Consider the following 17,145-nt stretch of genomic DNA (forward strand, 5'->3'; position numbering starts at 1 on the left):
TTTTTGAGACGGAGTCTCGCTCTGTCCTCCAGGCTGGCGTACAGTTGCCAGATCTCAGCTCACTGCAAGCTCTGCCTCCCGGGTTCCCGCCATTCTCCTGCCTCAGCCTCCCGAGTAGCTGGGACTACAGGCGCCCGCCACCTCACCTGGCTAGTTTTTGTATTTTTAGTAGAGACGGGGTTTCACCGTGTTAGCCAGGATGGTCTCGATCTCCTGACCTCGTGATCCGCCCGTCTCGGCCTCCCAAAGTGCTGGGATTACAGGCTTGAGCCACCGCGCCCGGCCTGAGTCATTGTTTTTTAAGACTTATCTGAAGAGGATTGTGAGAGAGAGGATGTTCCACTACCTGAATTATAAAATCCAAGATTGCTATTAAATTTGTTGTTGTTCTGACTTAGACTATCTCATTCAGCTCCACTATGGAAAGCTTCTTTTCAAAAGGCAGTGACCTTTTCTCTGCATCAGGTGAAATCAAAAACAAATAGCAATGTGCTTTCAAAAGCGTCACTACCTTTGTTGAGATTTCCTCTAATTCAAAGCCCTGAAATTGAGCACAAATGCATGATCATTCCTGCAAGGCTGAATGAATAGAGAAATGTCAAAATAAAACAATTAAACATTTTACATTATTTTAGAAAGTTCCATCCTTTTGTGGTTTGCCATGAGTACCTCCTTAGCGAGGACAGTATCTTTATAACGTTTCGAATGCTCAGTCTCGCATGATGTTTGCATTCTGACATTTGGTTTTATAACGTAACTTTCTTTGCTATGCACTTATATTAATAAATGTTTCAGTCTTAAGGAATAGTCCTTAATGCTACTTAATACAGAAATTAGGCCAGGCACGGTGGCTCAAGCCTGTAATCCCAGCACTTTGGGAGGCTGAGACGGGCAGATCACGAGGTCAGGAGATCGAAACCATCCTGGCTAACACGGTGAAACCCCGTCTCTACTAAAAAATACAAAAAAAATTAGCCGGGCGAGGTGGCGGGCGCCTGTAGTCCCAGCTACTCCGGAGGCTGAGGCAGGAGAATGGCGTGAACCCAGGAGGCAGAGCTTGCAGTGAGCTGAGATCCGGCCACTGCACTCCAGCCTGGGCGACAGAGCAAGACTCCGTCTCAAAAAAAAAAGGAAAAAAAAAAAAAAAAGAAATTAAACAGATTTAATAAAATACATAGAGTTAGTTTTTCTCTTATTCATCATTTTAAAAGAATCATTTAATGACTATAAATACAACTTATATACTACTTACATATATATATAATCACTATGTATTTATTAATCTGCAGTTATGTAAATGACATTAGCTGGATTTTTTTCCTGAAAGAAAGTGCCCCTAAGAATTCACGCACTCATTCAAGAAATATCTCTGTAGTGTCTTTCACATGCCAGGCATTTCACACCATTTGCTTTTTCCCATTTGGGAAGTCATGATGATTGTTCCATAGGTTAGCCAGCTGTTCAGCAACTTTGGATAAGGTCATGTTATTTCTCTGCAGCTCTGCATTCTGGGCAGCACTAGCAAGACACCCTATACGCTACTAGGAGGGCCCGAGTGCCTTACAGCGCCCCCTAGACCTTTGAGCTGGGCTCCTCGGTGGAAAGGCAAGGTGCTGGACTGACCCTACAGATGAGAGAAAGGACAGAGATCCTTGCAGCCTGGGGTTTGCGCCAACCCCTGAGATAGCAGCGATTTTTTTTTATTAGCATTTGGTATGAATAATCCCAAGTTTTCAGAAAATAGAGTATTGAGAATGAATGTCATAAGTATTTATCTTTGTAATTCTATTAAGCCTGGCTCCTTATTGTTGGCTTTTTCTTAAGGTTTTCCTGACGCTTAAAAACTCTAGTAGGTTAGTTGAAAGACTGTTTGGAAATAAACTAAGTAGATAGATGAAAATTAACTGTATTCAGGCAACTATAAGGAGACAAGATGTGTAGGCATATGTTTTTGCATAAAACATAAAATAGTAAATATTTAAAAGTGGCAAAATATAACTAAAACAAAATAATATAAACACATTTTAGATAGTACCTGATTTGTAGTAATCAAAATAGATATATATTTTATTGAGATAGCATATGATTTATAGATTGTTTTTGGATAAACCCAAAAGTGATTATAATAGTGTTATGGATTAGAAGGGCTACTATTGAGTTTTACCAAACAGATGTGGGAAGTTTTTTTTAATAGACTATTTTTTGAACAGTTTTAGGTTTGCAGCAAAATAGAGCAAAAGTACAGAGATTTCCCATGTACCTTCTGCCCCCACACAGGCAGTCTCCCCAGCTATCAACATCCCCATCAGAGTGGTACAGTTGTTACAACTGATGAACCTACACTGTCACATCACTATCACCCCAAGTCTGTGGTTTACACTAGGGTTCACTCCTAGAGTAGTACATTCTGTGGGTTTGAACAAATATGTGATGATGTGTATCTACCATTATAATATCATACAGAGTAATTTCAGTGCTCTAAAAATCCTCTGCGCTCCATCTATTCATTCCTCCCTCCCCACAAACCCTGGCAACCAATGATCTTTTTACTGTTTCCACAGACATGGAAATGAACATAGAAATACATAGATATGTGTCTCCATAGACATGCATTGATGTTTATGGCAGCTTTATTCATAATTGCCAAAACTTGGAAGCAACCAAGATATCCTTCAGTAGGAGAATGGATAAGCAAACTATGGTACATCCAGACAGTGGAATAATTATTCAGCATGGAAAAGAAATGAGTTATCATCATGAAAAGACATAGTGTAAACATCAATGCATGCTACTGAGTGAAAGAAGTCAGTCTGAAAAGTCTACATACCATATGATTCCAACTATATGGCATTCTGGGAAAGATAAAACCATGGAGACAGGAAGACATTTTAACAAGGTCTTTCTTTTGTTATTTTATCACTGGAGAGTAAAGTAGTAAACAAAAAATGGAATACATATCTGCTGAAAATTGGCCAATGCAGTTTCTGCAACCTTTACAAAATCTCACTTTTATTGTAGTAAAAAGTTCAGCCTTTGCATTGTAATCTGCACATTTCTGAGTCAGTAGTTGGGTTACTAAATTTGAATCCCAGTGAATGATGCGGGGTTGCAGACATTTTTAATGCTGAAATTTAGTAGATGCACTAAAGGCATGGATTTCTCATGAGTTAATTTTTCTTTTTTGTTTATAGTATGGGTATAAGTGCGTAAGATAAAGACATTCAAGGTTTATTTTATTTTCTGCCTACAATGAAGTTCTGGTCGCCCATGTATTTACATGCCTTTCTATGAAAACATTTTTGTGAATAACACAAGATTGGGAAGAACTAAGCCGCGGTTGCTATGAAAGAGCCAGATCCACTTACTCGGGACAGGGCTGACTCACAAAGGAGTGGGGTATCCACTAGGATAAAAATGCAGCTTTTTCCTCATCTCAGCAAGAGGCCATTACCGACGAGCTCACCCATTAGCATCCGCTGTTGTCTCTACTTGGGAAGATCACATTGTCACTCTAGTGGAGTCAGGTAAGAGCCATTTCCAGGAAATACTCATTATCTATTCTCTTAGTTATACAGTCAGAGTTTTACATAATTACCACTGAAAGACCATTTTCCTGTTGTCTGCTAATGTGATGACATTACATTAACCAACCTCAGATAATACTTTCGAATGTATTACTTGTGGAGTTCCAGATTTGAGCAAAATCCCTCAAATGGAATGCTCTGCAAAGTTATACTGCAGTTCCTTCAGATGGTAATTACATTTAATACCAGATGGCATTGTGTAATCTAACTTTTCTATAATGAGTGAAAGTAATTCGAAGACTCATAGGCCTCTCCCTTTCATTACAGAATGTATAGGCTTTTCCCACACCCTTGTTCTGGGACATTAAGAAAGAAGACATGGAGACAAAGAAGAAACGAACCGGGGACCCCCTGCTACTGTGTCTATAAACAACTAGTGGTGTTTAAAGGCTAATAAAGCTCCAAAGATCTCTCTTATAACCATAATCTTTGGGCCAATTTTAAAATATTTTAGATGGAGAAATGTCAAGAAAAATAGAGACAATTTCAAGACATGATTCTCTTTCCCCAACCTCCATAAAAGATTATACATATATGGCTGTCATATAAGGAGCAATTGAAATTCCACAGCACAAAGGCAATGCAGGGGGAAAAAAAAAGGATCAACCTTTCATATTTTTTTTTTCTCAAAGGCTTGGCAAGAAACCAGGGGTAATATTTTTGCAACTGGGAATGTGTGTTTGCTGAAGAATATTCCCACATTTGAATCGTCCTCAGGGGTCCTCATCTTGTTTTACTTTCAAAGGTAGAGAGGGCATAACATTAACCCCAACTGGGAAAAGGAAAATGCCTCACTGTAATTCTCCTCCAGGGAACAGGAATAAAGGGATTACATATGCCTGCATAATGCAGAATTTCCTCACTCAGACAAGACAAAAGACTTCATTATTTTTCGCCAGACACTTGAAGTCTTGTGCCTCCCAGTTGCAGAAGCCAAGGAGGCAGGCCAATATTTTATATTAAGCCACTAGATGGAGTTCCTAAGAAAGTGGCCTTCTAGTACTTGCCATTATGAAGAGATCTAGGGAAGATGTTAAGAACCTTGATACCTGACACTACCCAGTCTTTCCCCTAAGAAAAGTGAGACTGTCCCTGAAGATCACAGTATTTTTCCAGTACCATTAGCTTTGCTTTTACTCTGGGTGACAAATAAATGAACATTTTCTTCCTGAAAACGTACCTCGTTTGTCCTTATGTGAGACCAAAAGGCATCTCAACCCTAATGAAAAATGAAAAGTGGCAAAATATAACAAAATGGAATATTCGAGTATTTCTCCTTCTGTGTAGGTCCATTACTTGGTAACTTTAAGGATGTATGCATCTCATTTCTTATATAAAATATTAGAAGTCTCAAATTTTGTAGTTATTCACTATTGCGGCTTGCAAGTATTAGATTCCTATAAGAGGAGGTATATGGAGACCACGTTCCCAGCAACAGATCTGATCTCCAGTTAAAGGAATAAAAATAAGTTCACCTGCTACAGCCTGCTCTGCTTCCACTTTGGCTTTCAGTCTTCCATAATAGCTTTCACATACAACGTAGAGAAAGATATATGCATTTTTTGGTTGTAAGGTGCAATGTCTTTTTTTTTCATTACTGTCTCTTCTAGTGTAGGTATGCAGCCCATTATTCTTGAGTGGCATCATATTCTAACTTGAGATAAAATTAAGATTATTTAACTTGCCCCTTTAAAAAGTATATTTTAAACACATGCTGTTTTGTCCGTGATGATTTTCATGCTTCAGAAGCATGGGAGTGATCAAAAAAGAAAATATTTGATCTTCACAGAATTTCAAGGTTCATTCATTCCACAAATATTTATTGAGCACCTACTGTGGATAAGAGCTGAGAAATAATCATGAACAATTGTAAAGACAGTGCCTGCTCTCTTGGAGCTCTTTGGAGCATGGCATATGTGACGAACAGAAAAGACCAAAGAAAATGGCATGGAGAGAATGAGGTTCCTCCTGGTAAAGACGAGACCAGAAAGGGAGGTTAGAGGGAAACTAAACAGGGCTTTGTAGCCATACTGCACATTAGGCTTAGTCTTTTTAAGGCAGTTATGGTAACTGCATTCATGATCTATTGCTGCATGACAAATTACACCAAAACTGAAGTGATTTAAATGAAGTTTTTCATCTCACAATTTTAGTCAGGAATCTGGGCATCACTTAGTCATGTCTCTCTCCAAGCTGCGTGCATTTGGACTTGAATGGGAAGAGCCTCACTCAATCACATGGTTATTAGTGGATTCAGTTCCTTGTGAGCTGTGATGTGAAGGCCTCAGTTCCAACCGGTTTGCTGGATTCCTCCCCAAGGGGAACTCTCCACAGAGCACCTCACAAAATGCAGCTTGCTTCACCAGGGCAAGCAAAGAATCGGGCAAGAGCAAGTCAGCATGAGAGAGAGAGAGCTCTAGGAAGACAGAAGTCATAGTGTTCTGCAACCTCTCCCATTCTTCTGCTCCTTAACAGGAAGTCACTAAGTGCCACCCACATTCAAGGGGAGGGAAGTACCCAAGGGCGTGAAACCCAGGAGCCAGAGATCATCAGGGTAATCTTAGAAACCTGCCTGCCACAATACCATTATGGACATTGATTCCAGAGAACATTCGGTTTGGGATAACAATGCAATGTCTTTTCTGAGGGTGGAGGCATGGAGACCAGTTAAGAGGCTGCAGAATGGGTCCACAATGGACATCACTATCAGTCAGAACACAAAAGACTTAGCTTCTGCTATTATTCTCTGCCAAACTTGCTGCTCAGTCCCCAGTGCTATGTAGAGTGTTATAACATCCACCATGACACAGGACAAGATACAACAGGAAATAATAGCAACTAAAATTCAAAGAAAGTGTTGATGTTTCCAAAGTGCTGTCACATTCATAATCATCTTTACTTCTTCCAACTCCCTGTGAAGTCAGAAGGAAAGGCATTATTGTTCTCTACATTTTACATATGAGAAATGGAGGCTCAGAGAAAGCACATCACCTGTCTAAGGTCCCACAACTTATAAAAGCTGAAGTCAGAAGTGTGTGCTTCTAAAGCTTATGTTTTCTCAACTCATCTTCTCCATTAGGCTTCCAGAAAAAGGCAGAACTTTCCAACAGCAGCTGCACTGCAGGGTGGACTTCTTTGAACCGTGAGAGACTAGCAAGTTAGGGATGGGGTCACACAGTCCCCATGTACCTGATGCTACCCTCCCTACTCACCCCTCCCCACCTTTTCACTTACTCATTCTGTTCAGCAGGCAGCCTGAGGGCCAGGAACTGAACTTCCTAGGATTGGGAGGCTGAGTGATAAAGTGGTCCCTCATCACCTCACAGCCTAGTAAGGGGAATAACTAATGATAACAAAATGCCGTAAGCATTAAACAAGCTTGGTTAATAACATACTGTAGGAACATGGAGTATACAACAAGTCATTTTTTTGTGCTTTCACATAGGTGAAATACTCATTTCTCATTTCATGTTACTTTTCAGAACCCATTTGTATCAGTCTGTCATTATATTGTGCATGTTAAAACACTATTTGGTATTTCATGGTTTGCCTTACTGTATATGCTTATCTATGGTAACATTGTATTTCCTTTAAAAAATAATAAAGCAAACTTCTACCATGCTTTTGTATGAACGTGGGCACGTTGGATTAGAGTACATGTAACCTCTTAGCAGGTCTGATTGTGTCCAACTGAAGTTCATAGCTTTCTGGCAACACTGTTATTTTCCAAAACAGCAAAATTTCTTACATGGCCAAGGAAAGTGACAATGGCTTAGGCAGTACAAGGCTGTTTCATTAAGCAGAAACATCCTATCCTGGGCATCTTTCTATACCTGTTTCAATGTCCAGGTCAGCTTCAGGCCAAAGGGTTATAAAACTTCCTTTCCATTCCCTTGCTCCTGCATCTACCATCCGATCTCAGGTTTATAACTTCCATCTGCTGTCCTTCCCTCATCCACCAGGAACCTGTGTGTGGCCAGGGGTCTCCTTGTATAATGGAATGAGATTTTTCAGAATGTTCTCTTTAGACATATTTATGTATCTGTAGAAAAGTTGCTTCATGCTGTTTAGTAAATGAAAAATAGTGATTATTTGGGGTTTGTTTCCAGGAATACATTTACATTCAGTGAATTTGTATGATTTTCATAGATATTCATCATAATTAGCTTCATCTGCATTAAAAGCATTTTAAGTACTTAAATATGACATTTAATAAGTTCTTATATAATGTATTATTATATAATAAGTTTTTATATGATGTATTATTATATAATAAGTTCTGTAATATATGTGTTATATTTAAATACTTAAAAGTGCTCTTATTATACATGTATCATAAGTATTGCTATTTTAAGTGTGCTAAGCACATACAAATCCTTTTCTCAAAGCTCTTAACTCTTGAGACAGACAGTAATCATATTATTCAAAGCCATTGAACAAATACATCTTAAGAAACATATTAAATATGAAAATTATATGTAAAAAATGGCAGAATTATGTGTTCAGGTGTTGAGCAAATAGAGTATCATTAGATTTGCATATGATAAAATCATTGCATTTTCAACCTGTGAGCTGTCTTTCAGAGCAAGCCTTTCTCTTCATTTTACCAATAAGGAAGTTGGGCCCAAAGATCACCCAACTGGTTCATAGCAGTGTAACTTCTGGCACAGAGTCTTTTAATCCCTTGTGTTATTTTCTTGCCACTTACCAACTATCTCAAGGGAATTCCTGTCATTCCCAGTTGGAGAAAATTTTCTGGAGAATAATTTTTTTTTTTCTCACCAAAATCATTCACACCACAGGTGTTAGGCCACCCAGTTGTCTTCACTCCTTAGCAAATCTGAAATTAACACAAGTCCAGTTATGGTCCAAAGAGAACATGTTTTTAAAAGTCTCCACGGTTTAAACAAGTGGTAACTGGTTACCAGTAAGCTGCAAGCTTCAGACTGAGGTTTCTGTAGGTAATAATTCCAAAAACTGTGTGCCTTTCCTTTTAGAACTGTGATTTTAAAAACAACACATAACATTTGCCATCTAAACCATTTCTAAGTGTACAGTTCAGTCATGTTAAGTATGTTCACATCGTTGTGCATAATTCCAGCTTCAGTTACTGCTCTTTATGACTCATTTTTGCTTCTAAATTTTATGTTTTCCTAAAGTTCTGCAAAATCTCCTTGGAACATATATTTCATCATTCCAGGAGCCTGAGTGGACAAATCCTTCCCAAAGGGGGTTTATTAGAAACCTTGTTTAAATTCAAAACCGACATCATGATTGCCTGTGTGTGTTAGTCTGTTTCATGCTGCTGATAAAGACATACCTGAGACTGGGCAATTTACGAAAGAAAGAGGTTGAATTAACTTACAGTTCCATGTTGCTGGAGAGGCCTCACAATCATAGCAGAAGGTGAAAGGCACGTCTCATATGGCAACAGACAAGAGAGCTTGTACAGGGAAGCTGCCCCTTTTAAAACCATCAGATCTTGTGAGACTAATTCACGATCAGGAGAATAGCACAAGAAAGACCTGCCACCATGATTCCATTACCTCCCACCGGGTCCCTCCCACAATACGTGGGAATCCAAGATGAGATCTGGGTGGGGACACAACCAAACCCTATCACTGTGAGTAGGCTGGCCTTCCTTCTTATGGCCTCCTGATAGAAGCTCTACAATTATTTTTGGAGAGGAGGGAGGAGGCAGAAGGAGGAGGGGCAAGAGGGGAGCTTTCTGTTTATTTTCCAGCCGTTCTTCATAGCTGTGATGCTTCTGCTTTGTACGTGTTCTTGACACAGAACGTAAAGTTCATTTTCCTTTATAATTATACATTATTTGCTGTATTTTGTTTTCATTGGTGTTGCCTTTAAAATAATAAAAGTAATGAGCACTTATGTATTATTCATCTCAAGTGTACAAACCATGCATTTATCTTGGGCTCCTTTTTTTTTTTCCTAGAGCTTGCACCCGACAGCGCATGCTGAGTGGATCATTTGAGGGGCAGCCCGCAAAGGAGAGGTCAATCCTCAGCGTGCAGCATCATATCCGCCAAGAGCGCAGGTAAATACTCGGAAAGACAGGGCTTCAGAGACTGTAAAAAAAGGGGGTTTTACAGGAAATGGTTGCTGTAAGCAGCCACCGCCGTCAGCCCTGGCTGCCAGACAGGCATGGCTGAGGAATCGAGTTCTATTTGCTGTTTGTTACAACAATGAAACACCTACTCAGATCCAAAGATTCAAAAATATCTCTACTTCACAATCCTTTTCCTTGGAGATGGCCAAATTCTCAGTTTTAAGATCAGAAGGAAAAATTCTGAATTTTGTTAGATGGGATCAAAGACATTTGGAAAGGGTATAAGCTTCTGCTACGAAGAGAAATCATAGGCATTTGTGGTGTTGTAGCAGAAAAAGTGTTTTATTTTGAATTTACCATGGTCGCTGCTTGAAAGGCGAGTTTGATCGTGAAATGTATTAACCAGTGACTGTGGTTGTTTTAGGTCACTAAGACATGGATCAAACAGCCAGAGGATCAGCAGGGGAAAATCTCTTGAAACTTTGACTCAGGATGTAAGTCTTAAGCAGTGCTTTGGATTTCAGAAGCGTGATTATGAAAATGTATTTAAATGACTGCTTAGACAATGTCAGTGCTTGAGTCTTTCGGCCGCATTCCCATGTCTCCTCAAGACTTCATACCAGAGGGAATCGGGAAACTCAGGATATGAATTATGTAGCCAAGTACCAGAAGTAACTGTTAACAGCAGAAAACTCCAGTCATCCCACACAAAGCACATGTCTTAGTTAAAATTGTAGCACAAAAGTGTCATATCAGTTGCATTTGACTTGAAATTAAAGACACTTTAAGCATTTTAGATAGGTTTGATTTGCATCATTTACTTTGAATATTCCCTAAGAATCAAATATTCTAGAATCTAGATCAAGGGTCTATAATTTCAGGGCTTTTATATGAGGAAGTGAAATTTTACTTCTAGAAGAATTTTTCTGTCAAAGCCTACCTAGTATTTCCCAAGAAAGGCTCTAGGTCATGTATTTATTTACTGGCTCTACAAATAGTTATCAAGTGTTTGTTATGTGCTGGGTCCTGTTCTAAGGAATGAGGAGCAGTGGGGAAATAGGATAGACTCAATGCCCTCCTGGAGCTTAAATTTTAGAATAGGAGACAGATAATAAGTTCGTAAAAATATAAGGGAATTTCTGGAGTGATTTCTTTTTATTTTCCATCATCTCTTCATTACTGTGACAGATTTGCTTTGTAATGTAAAGTGAAATGAAGTCACGTAAAGAAATCAAAGGTGGGGATTTGGGGGCTGGGAATTTTAGATATGATGGTTATCGTAGACCCCTCTGCGTTATCCCAGAGACCCAAATGAAATGAAGGAGCCACGAAAAAAATGCATAGAAGCCAAGCGTTAGATGGCCCAGCAGCTATACCACGCAAAGATTACAGTGAAAGGAAAGGCATATTAAATAACTGTAATTACGAAGTCCTGATTAAAAGACAGGCCTTAGGTTGAATCTGGATGAACTGGCTAAAAAAGTAGTCTTGAATGTTCAGAGTCAAGGATGGCACTTGAGAAAGGAGGGCTAGCAAGAGAAAGTTAGCAAAGCCTTAGGGTTATTTTGTTTTTCTCTTTTTCACCACTTACTTCTTATTTCTTGAGTTTTTGGAGTGTTGACTTACTACATCTGCTTTCATTCTTTAGAAACTTGTGTGTTTTAGTCTGAGTAGATGGTTTTTCTTAAGTGTTCCAGGCAAAATCAAGAGCTAGAAGTTGGCAATGAGAACACCTGATATCACCAGTACCCTATAGACATGGTTCTAGTTGGCACAAGATCTGTTACTGCCATGATTTTTGATATCCAGAGCTCTGATTGGCTACCATATTGTTGACATGGAATTGCCATCAAATCCAACACATGGCCTGTGCACTTAGAATTGCAGAGTCAGCCATATTGCACGGAGAACATTTTCAGGTGAAAAGTCAGAGGCAACCCTCGTTCAAAGTGCCATCAATATTTTTCAACCGAAACGTACAACCTACTTAAGAATCAAATCAGAATGTGTCTTTGAAAATAATGTGTTTAAACGTAGACAGCAAAGGCCCTGTTTGAACAGTCTAAATGCCAGAACTTACTTCTTCAGAGACTTCCTATCCTATCTTTCATATAGAAGTAGAGCAAAATCCATCTCCCACCTTCTCCATGGCAAAATGTCATGGGGTTCTGATCATTTCCAATAAATTCTTATAAAGTCTTTTCTCCCACAAAGGGGAGATTTAAATTAGAGAATTTTAACTTTTTCACTTATTCTGAATGAGAGCAGACACAGATAATTAAGTCTAAGGAGTGCTTTCTGTAAAATCTACTGAGTTACCGGAACTCTGGCCCTGCACCTTCCATGGGGTCCATCTAAAGGGCTGTGAAGGGCCCACATGGCCTGCTCACCTCTCTTAGATTTACCTACACTGGCATCCTGGCTATTCCATGTGTAGACATGCCAGGCCTGCTCCCAGCTGTGGAAGAACACATTTCTGCAGCCCTACCACAACCTACACCCTCACATCCTTCTAGTCTTTTCTCAGATAGCACCTTCATATTGAGGTCTACCCTGACCTGTTCACTTAAAATCACAATCTTCTAGCCTGTGAATGCCTCTCTATTCCTCTCACCCACTGCGACTTTTTAAAAATAATCAGATCACTAAGCATCCTCTAACATACTTATTTTGAATTATTTTTTATCTGTTTCCCACTGACTAGAACATCCTATGAGAACAAGGATGTTTTGTTTCCACTTGCCATATCCCACACATTAGAACAGTGCCTGGCACATAATAGGATTTCAGTCAATATGTGCTGAATGAATTACTTTTCAGAGGAAAAAATACTCTTGCTATGAAGACTGTGGCCATTAAAGATATATATTTAATCTTATTATATATACTGTAAATTTATATATTTAATATAAATATATACATTTAGTTTAAGTATACATATTTAATGTAAATGTATACATTTAGTGTAAATATACATACATACTCTATTGGTAAGTATATACAACTCATAGAGTATATTATTTGCATAAATATATTAGCTGCTAAATTACTATTATTGTAACCATAATTACATTTAGTCATAAATATGCATATTACCTAACTAATATACATTCTCAGCTCATAATATACATATTATAAAAAATACATTTTTAGTTTATAAATATATGTTTAACAGTAAATATATAATTAATATTTCATACTTTATGTCGAGGGAGATATTGGTTTTAATTTTTTTAACTGATAATATATTTTGCATTCAAAACCCTCCTATTTTAACATACCCCCTTTTAATTTATTTCTAGCATTCCAATACAGTGAGATATAGAAATGCACAAAGAGAAGACAGTGAGATAAAGATGATTCAGGAAAAAAAGGAGCAAGCAGAGATGAAAAGGTACAGGTTGCTGCAGTGTCCCATGGCTCTCATTTGGGAATGGCAACATTTCCCTTAGCCTTATTCTCCCATGAATTTCTCCTTCAAGGAAAGTGCAAGAAGAGGAACTCAGGGAGAACCACCCGTACTTCGATAAGCCACTGTTCATTGTCGGGAGAGAACACAGGTTCAGAAACTTTTGCCGCGTGGTGGTCCGAGCACGCTTCAACGCGTAAGTACACTTCATTTCAGCCAGGTGTTTGGCCTGAGCCGTGCAAACAGCAGGGGTGTTGTCATATGAAGAAGAAGGAACATGTAATCCTAATGGGGTCACAAAATAAACTGTGGACTAATTAATCATGCTGCTCCTCTTTGCTGAACACCCGACCAGGTGGAAAACAAAGGTCGCAAGTAGTTAACATTTATAGAAAACTCGCATTGATAAAACACAAAACAGCCATTTTCATTTGTGCATTTTAGCAGCTTCCTGATACATTTATATTGGCATTATTAACTCCATATTTTATTTTGGAAATACTGAGACAAAAGGAGACTAAAGGACATGGTGAAATGAAGGTCATTGTCCATGTCTTCCATTAGGCTTGTAGTTTCTTTGTGGTAAAAATACCTTAATTGGTTCATTGGAGAATAATGTAAAGTTGACTAGTGCTTTCATTACCAACTGTTATATGAAGGAAACCCACTGTCCACTGTCTCTACTCTACCAACATGGAAGAAATGTGTAAGAAGCCATCAGTAGGGCGAATGCTGACGACACTATATTTGTGGACACCTAAGCCAAGTTTGACAGGCAACCAATGGATGAAATGGATTTTTGTCACGCATACCTGTGTTAGTCCATTTTCATACTACTGATAAAGACATACTCGAGACTGGGTAATTTATAAAGAAAAAGAGATTTATTGGGCTCACAGTTCCACGTGACTGGGGAGGCCTCACAATCATGGTGGAAGGCAGAAGGCACATCTTACATGGCACAGACAAGAGAGAATGAGAGAGAAGTGAAATCAGAAACCCCTCATAAAATCGTCAGATCTTATGAGACTTATTGACTACCACAAGAACAGTATAGGGGAACTGCCCCCATGATTCAATTATCTCCGACTGGTTCCCTCCTACAGCACGTGGGAATTATGGGAGCTACAATTCAAGATGAGATTTGGGTGGGGACACAGAGCCAAACCATATTAGCACCTTTAAGTAAATATTCCGAAGACATTAGGAGTCATGGAGGAAATGAGAAAACTTTCCATGTTCCCATTATGTAGTTGGACTGTCCCTGATGCCATTGTTTAAGTAAATTGATTTCTTTGTTATTAATTAGTAGCATATGATAATCGCTATCTGTTATGGACTGAATTGTTCTCCCCCAACAAAATCCATATAGTAGAGTCCGAACCCTCAGAACCTGAGACTGTGACTGTATTTGGAAATAGGAATTTTAAACAGGTTAATTAAATTTAAATGAGGTCATTAGATGGGCCCTAATCCAATATGATTGGTTTCCTTGTAAGAAGGGAACATTTGGACACAGACATATACAGAGAGAAGACCTTGCGAAGACATGTAGGGAGAAGACGGCTGTCCACAAGTCAAGGAGATAGCCCTGGAACAGGGTTATCCCTCACAGCCCTCAGAAGGAACCAACTCAGCTGGCATCTTGATCTTGGATTTCCAGCCTCTAAAAAATGAGAAAATAAACTTACATTGCTTAAGCCACCCAGTCTTAAGCACCAGTGGTACTTTGTCACAGCAGCTCAAGGAAACTAATACAAACTATTATAACATTTCAGGGATGGAAGAGACCTCAGGGACCACTCGGTGTCATTTGTGTGCCCCCTCCTTCAACAGAGGAGGACATTTAAGCATGCAGAAGTTGAGGGCTTTGCTCAGGGACCCAGCTACTACCTGGCTATCTCTTGATTACCAGAGTATTGTTCTTTCTGCTTCTGTAAAGACTTTCACAATTTAAAACAACTGAGTCATAATTATTAAAATCTTCCATGAGTTTTCAAAGTAAAGGAAGAAAATGTCAGTTTAGAGATCGATTTGATCAGTTCTCGAAGTAGGTTTTTTATCTTGAATTATCCTGTTGGCTACCTGCACCTTAACATCTCATGGCTAATTCTCCACTTCACTTAGTGTGGTGGAATTTCCCTTTTATCAGCAAGGCAGCTGATGTTGATTACAGTTGATGAAGACTCTTGTAACTGGGGACACATACGCAAAGACTGTAAGCAATCTCATTGATAGTGCTCACAGGCTTCCTGAAAGTAGAAACAATGAATCTCCCTTCCAAGAAATTCTAAATACATCATTCTACAACATCACAGTTAAATGCAGGGGGTAGAAGTGTATTTAAATTATGGAGATTTAATTAAATAATTTCAAAGAACGAACATTCTTGAGCTATTAAGACAAAGATTTTAAATGAGTATTTTTAAATGAAAGTCAAAATTTAATTTTGTACTACCCGTGTCAGAAAATTCCGAACAAAGTCACAAAGTCTAAAATCAAGTATTTTGAGACACATAAAACTTTGTTTTCATAAGCATCAACTGCAAATTCTTTGGATTTTTCTTTCGTCTAATGTTCTCTGACCTCCAGAGTCACCTACAGTTAACATATTTTATAACGGACATCGTAGAGAGGATGTACAAGAGATTTTAGGTAGATGTCTGCAAATATGATTTTTAGCAAGTTAAAACATGCTTGCTGTGTTGCAGAATTTTATATATGTGTTCTCTTACAGATCTAAAACAGACCCTGTCACAGGAGCTGTGAAAACTACAAAGTACCATCAACTTTAGTAAGGATTAAAAATTTCATTTTCTATGCACATTTGAAGTTTTCGTGTACTGTTTTATGCTGCATACAAATATTAAAATTCTCTTTTATTTTCTTGCTATATAGTGCTATGAAATAGATGATTGGAGAAAGATGTTTTTAAAATACCAGTCATGTTGATAGAGCCACAGAAGCCATCATCTCTAACTCTTAGAAGCCTTTCCTGGAACCTTTATGTTTCTCAGTTTTGTTTGGTCTTTGGCAGTGATTTGCTGGGATTGGTCACTTACCTGGACTGGGTCATGATCATCGTAACCATCTGCTCTTGCATCTCCATGATGTTTGAGTCACCGTTTCGAAGAGTCATGCATGCACCTACTTTGCAGGTACCGCTGCTAAATCTCAGCTTAAAACTAGGAGGTAAAATACTGACCTGCCGTTTTTCCATTCGTTGTAACCACACTGCCTTTTGCCCATTTCAGATTGCTGAGTATGTGTTTGTGATATTCATGAGCATTGAGCTTAATCTGAAGATTATGGCAGATGGCTTATTTTTCACTCCAACTGCTGTCATCAGGGACTTTGGTGGAGTAATGGACATATTTATATATCTTGTAAGTTTTTGGTTATTTCCTAAATGAAAACTGTAATGGTTTTGTAAAATCTCCTGCATTTCTTGGTATAAGTGCAAGATATAGTATGAGTCACAGAGGTTTAGATTCCCTAACTGAATTCTTAAATGGACTCTAGAGTAGTTCATAGTTCATTATATGCAAATAAGGGCCATGCATGTAAAATCTAAATTAAGAGCATCATAAATATCTATGGATAGTTATGTTGTTCAAATACACTAATCACAATTTTATGTATGAATGAGACATACATGAATAAGGTCTAATGTAGCAAACCTAGTTTGCATCCCACACATCTTATGGCTTCTATACTAAAAAAAAAAAAAAGTTTGTCTCATATAAACCATGTTATTGATTATGAGCCCCTTATTGTTGAAAGCCAACTGAAGTGATTTTGATTGGACCTCTCTCCTGATTCCAATGCATAAAATACCTGGCTATAGCAGGTGCCCATTCAACTGTCCAGCAAAACTGGCTGGAAAACCACAGAAATGGGCTCAAAGAATTTTTTAATTTTTCTGTATGTCCAAGAAGGCATGAAATCATTGTCTTTGCAGACACAACAAGGAAAATTGTGATCATTAACAGGTGGCATGTTGCAGATCATTGATAAAATAGCAGTAACCTTGATAAAAGGAATTCCAGCCATGCTGACATCAGCAGAGCCTCCAGAGTAGTAAG

General features: G+C 38.5%; 1 protein-coding gene across 1 annotated transcript in view; it reads left to right on the forward strand.

The window, feature by feature from the left end:
• The window catches only part of NALCN (sodium leak channel, non-selective), a 367,606-nt gene that overhangs the window by 300,372 nt on the left and 50,089 nt on the right, over positions 1-17,145 (forward strand). Inside the window, exons 20-26 of the mRNA XM_017861705.1 lie at positions 9,538-9,639; positions 10,076-10,145; positions 12,954-13,045; positions 13,134-13,256; positions 15,798-15,854; positions 16,098-16,218; positions 16,315-16,446. Of these exons, the coding sequence (XP_017717194.1) occupies positions 9,538-9,639; positions 10,076-10,145; positions 12,954-13,045; positions 13,134-13,256; positions 15,798-15,854; positions 16,098-16,218; positions 16,315-16,446 (697 nt within the window). The remainder of the gene's footprint in view (positions 1-9,537; positions 9,640-10,075; positions 10,146-12,953; positions 13,046-13,133; positions 13,257-15,797; positions 15,855-16,097; positions 16,219-16,314; positions 16,447-17,145) is intronic.

The sequence above is a fragment of the Rhinopithecus bieti genome, unplaced genomic scaffold, assembly GCF_001698545.2.
Source record: "Rhinopithecus bieti isolate Rb0 unplaced genomic scaffold, ASM169854v2 scaffold_2254, whole genome shotgun sequence".
In the NCBI taxonomy this organism is placed as follows: Eukaryota; Metazoa; Chordata; class Mammalia; order Primates; family Cercopithecidae; genus Rhinopithecus; species Rhinopithecus bieti.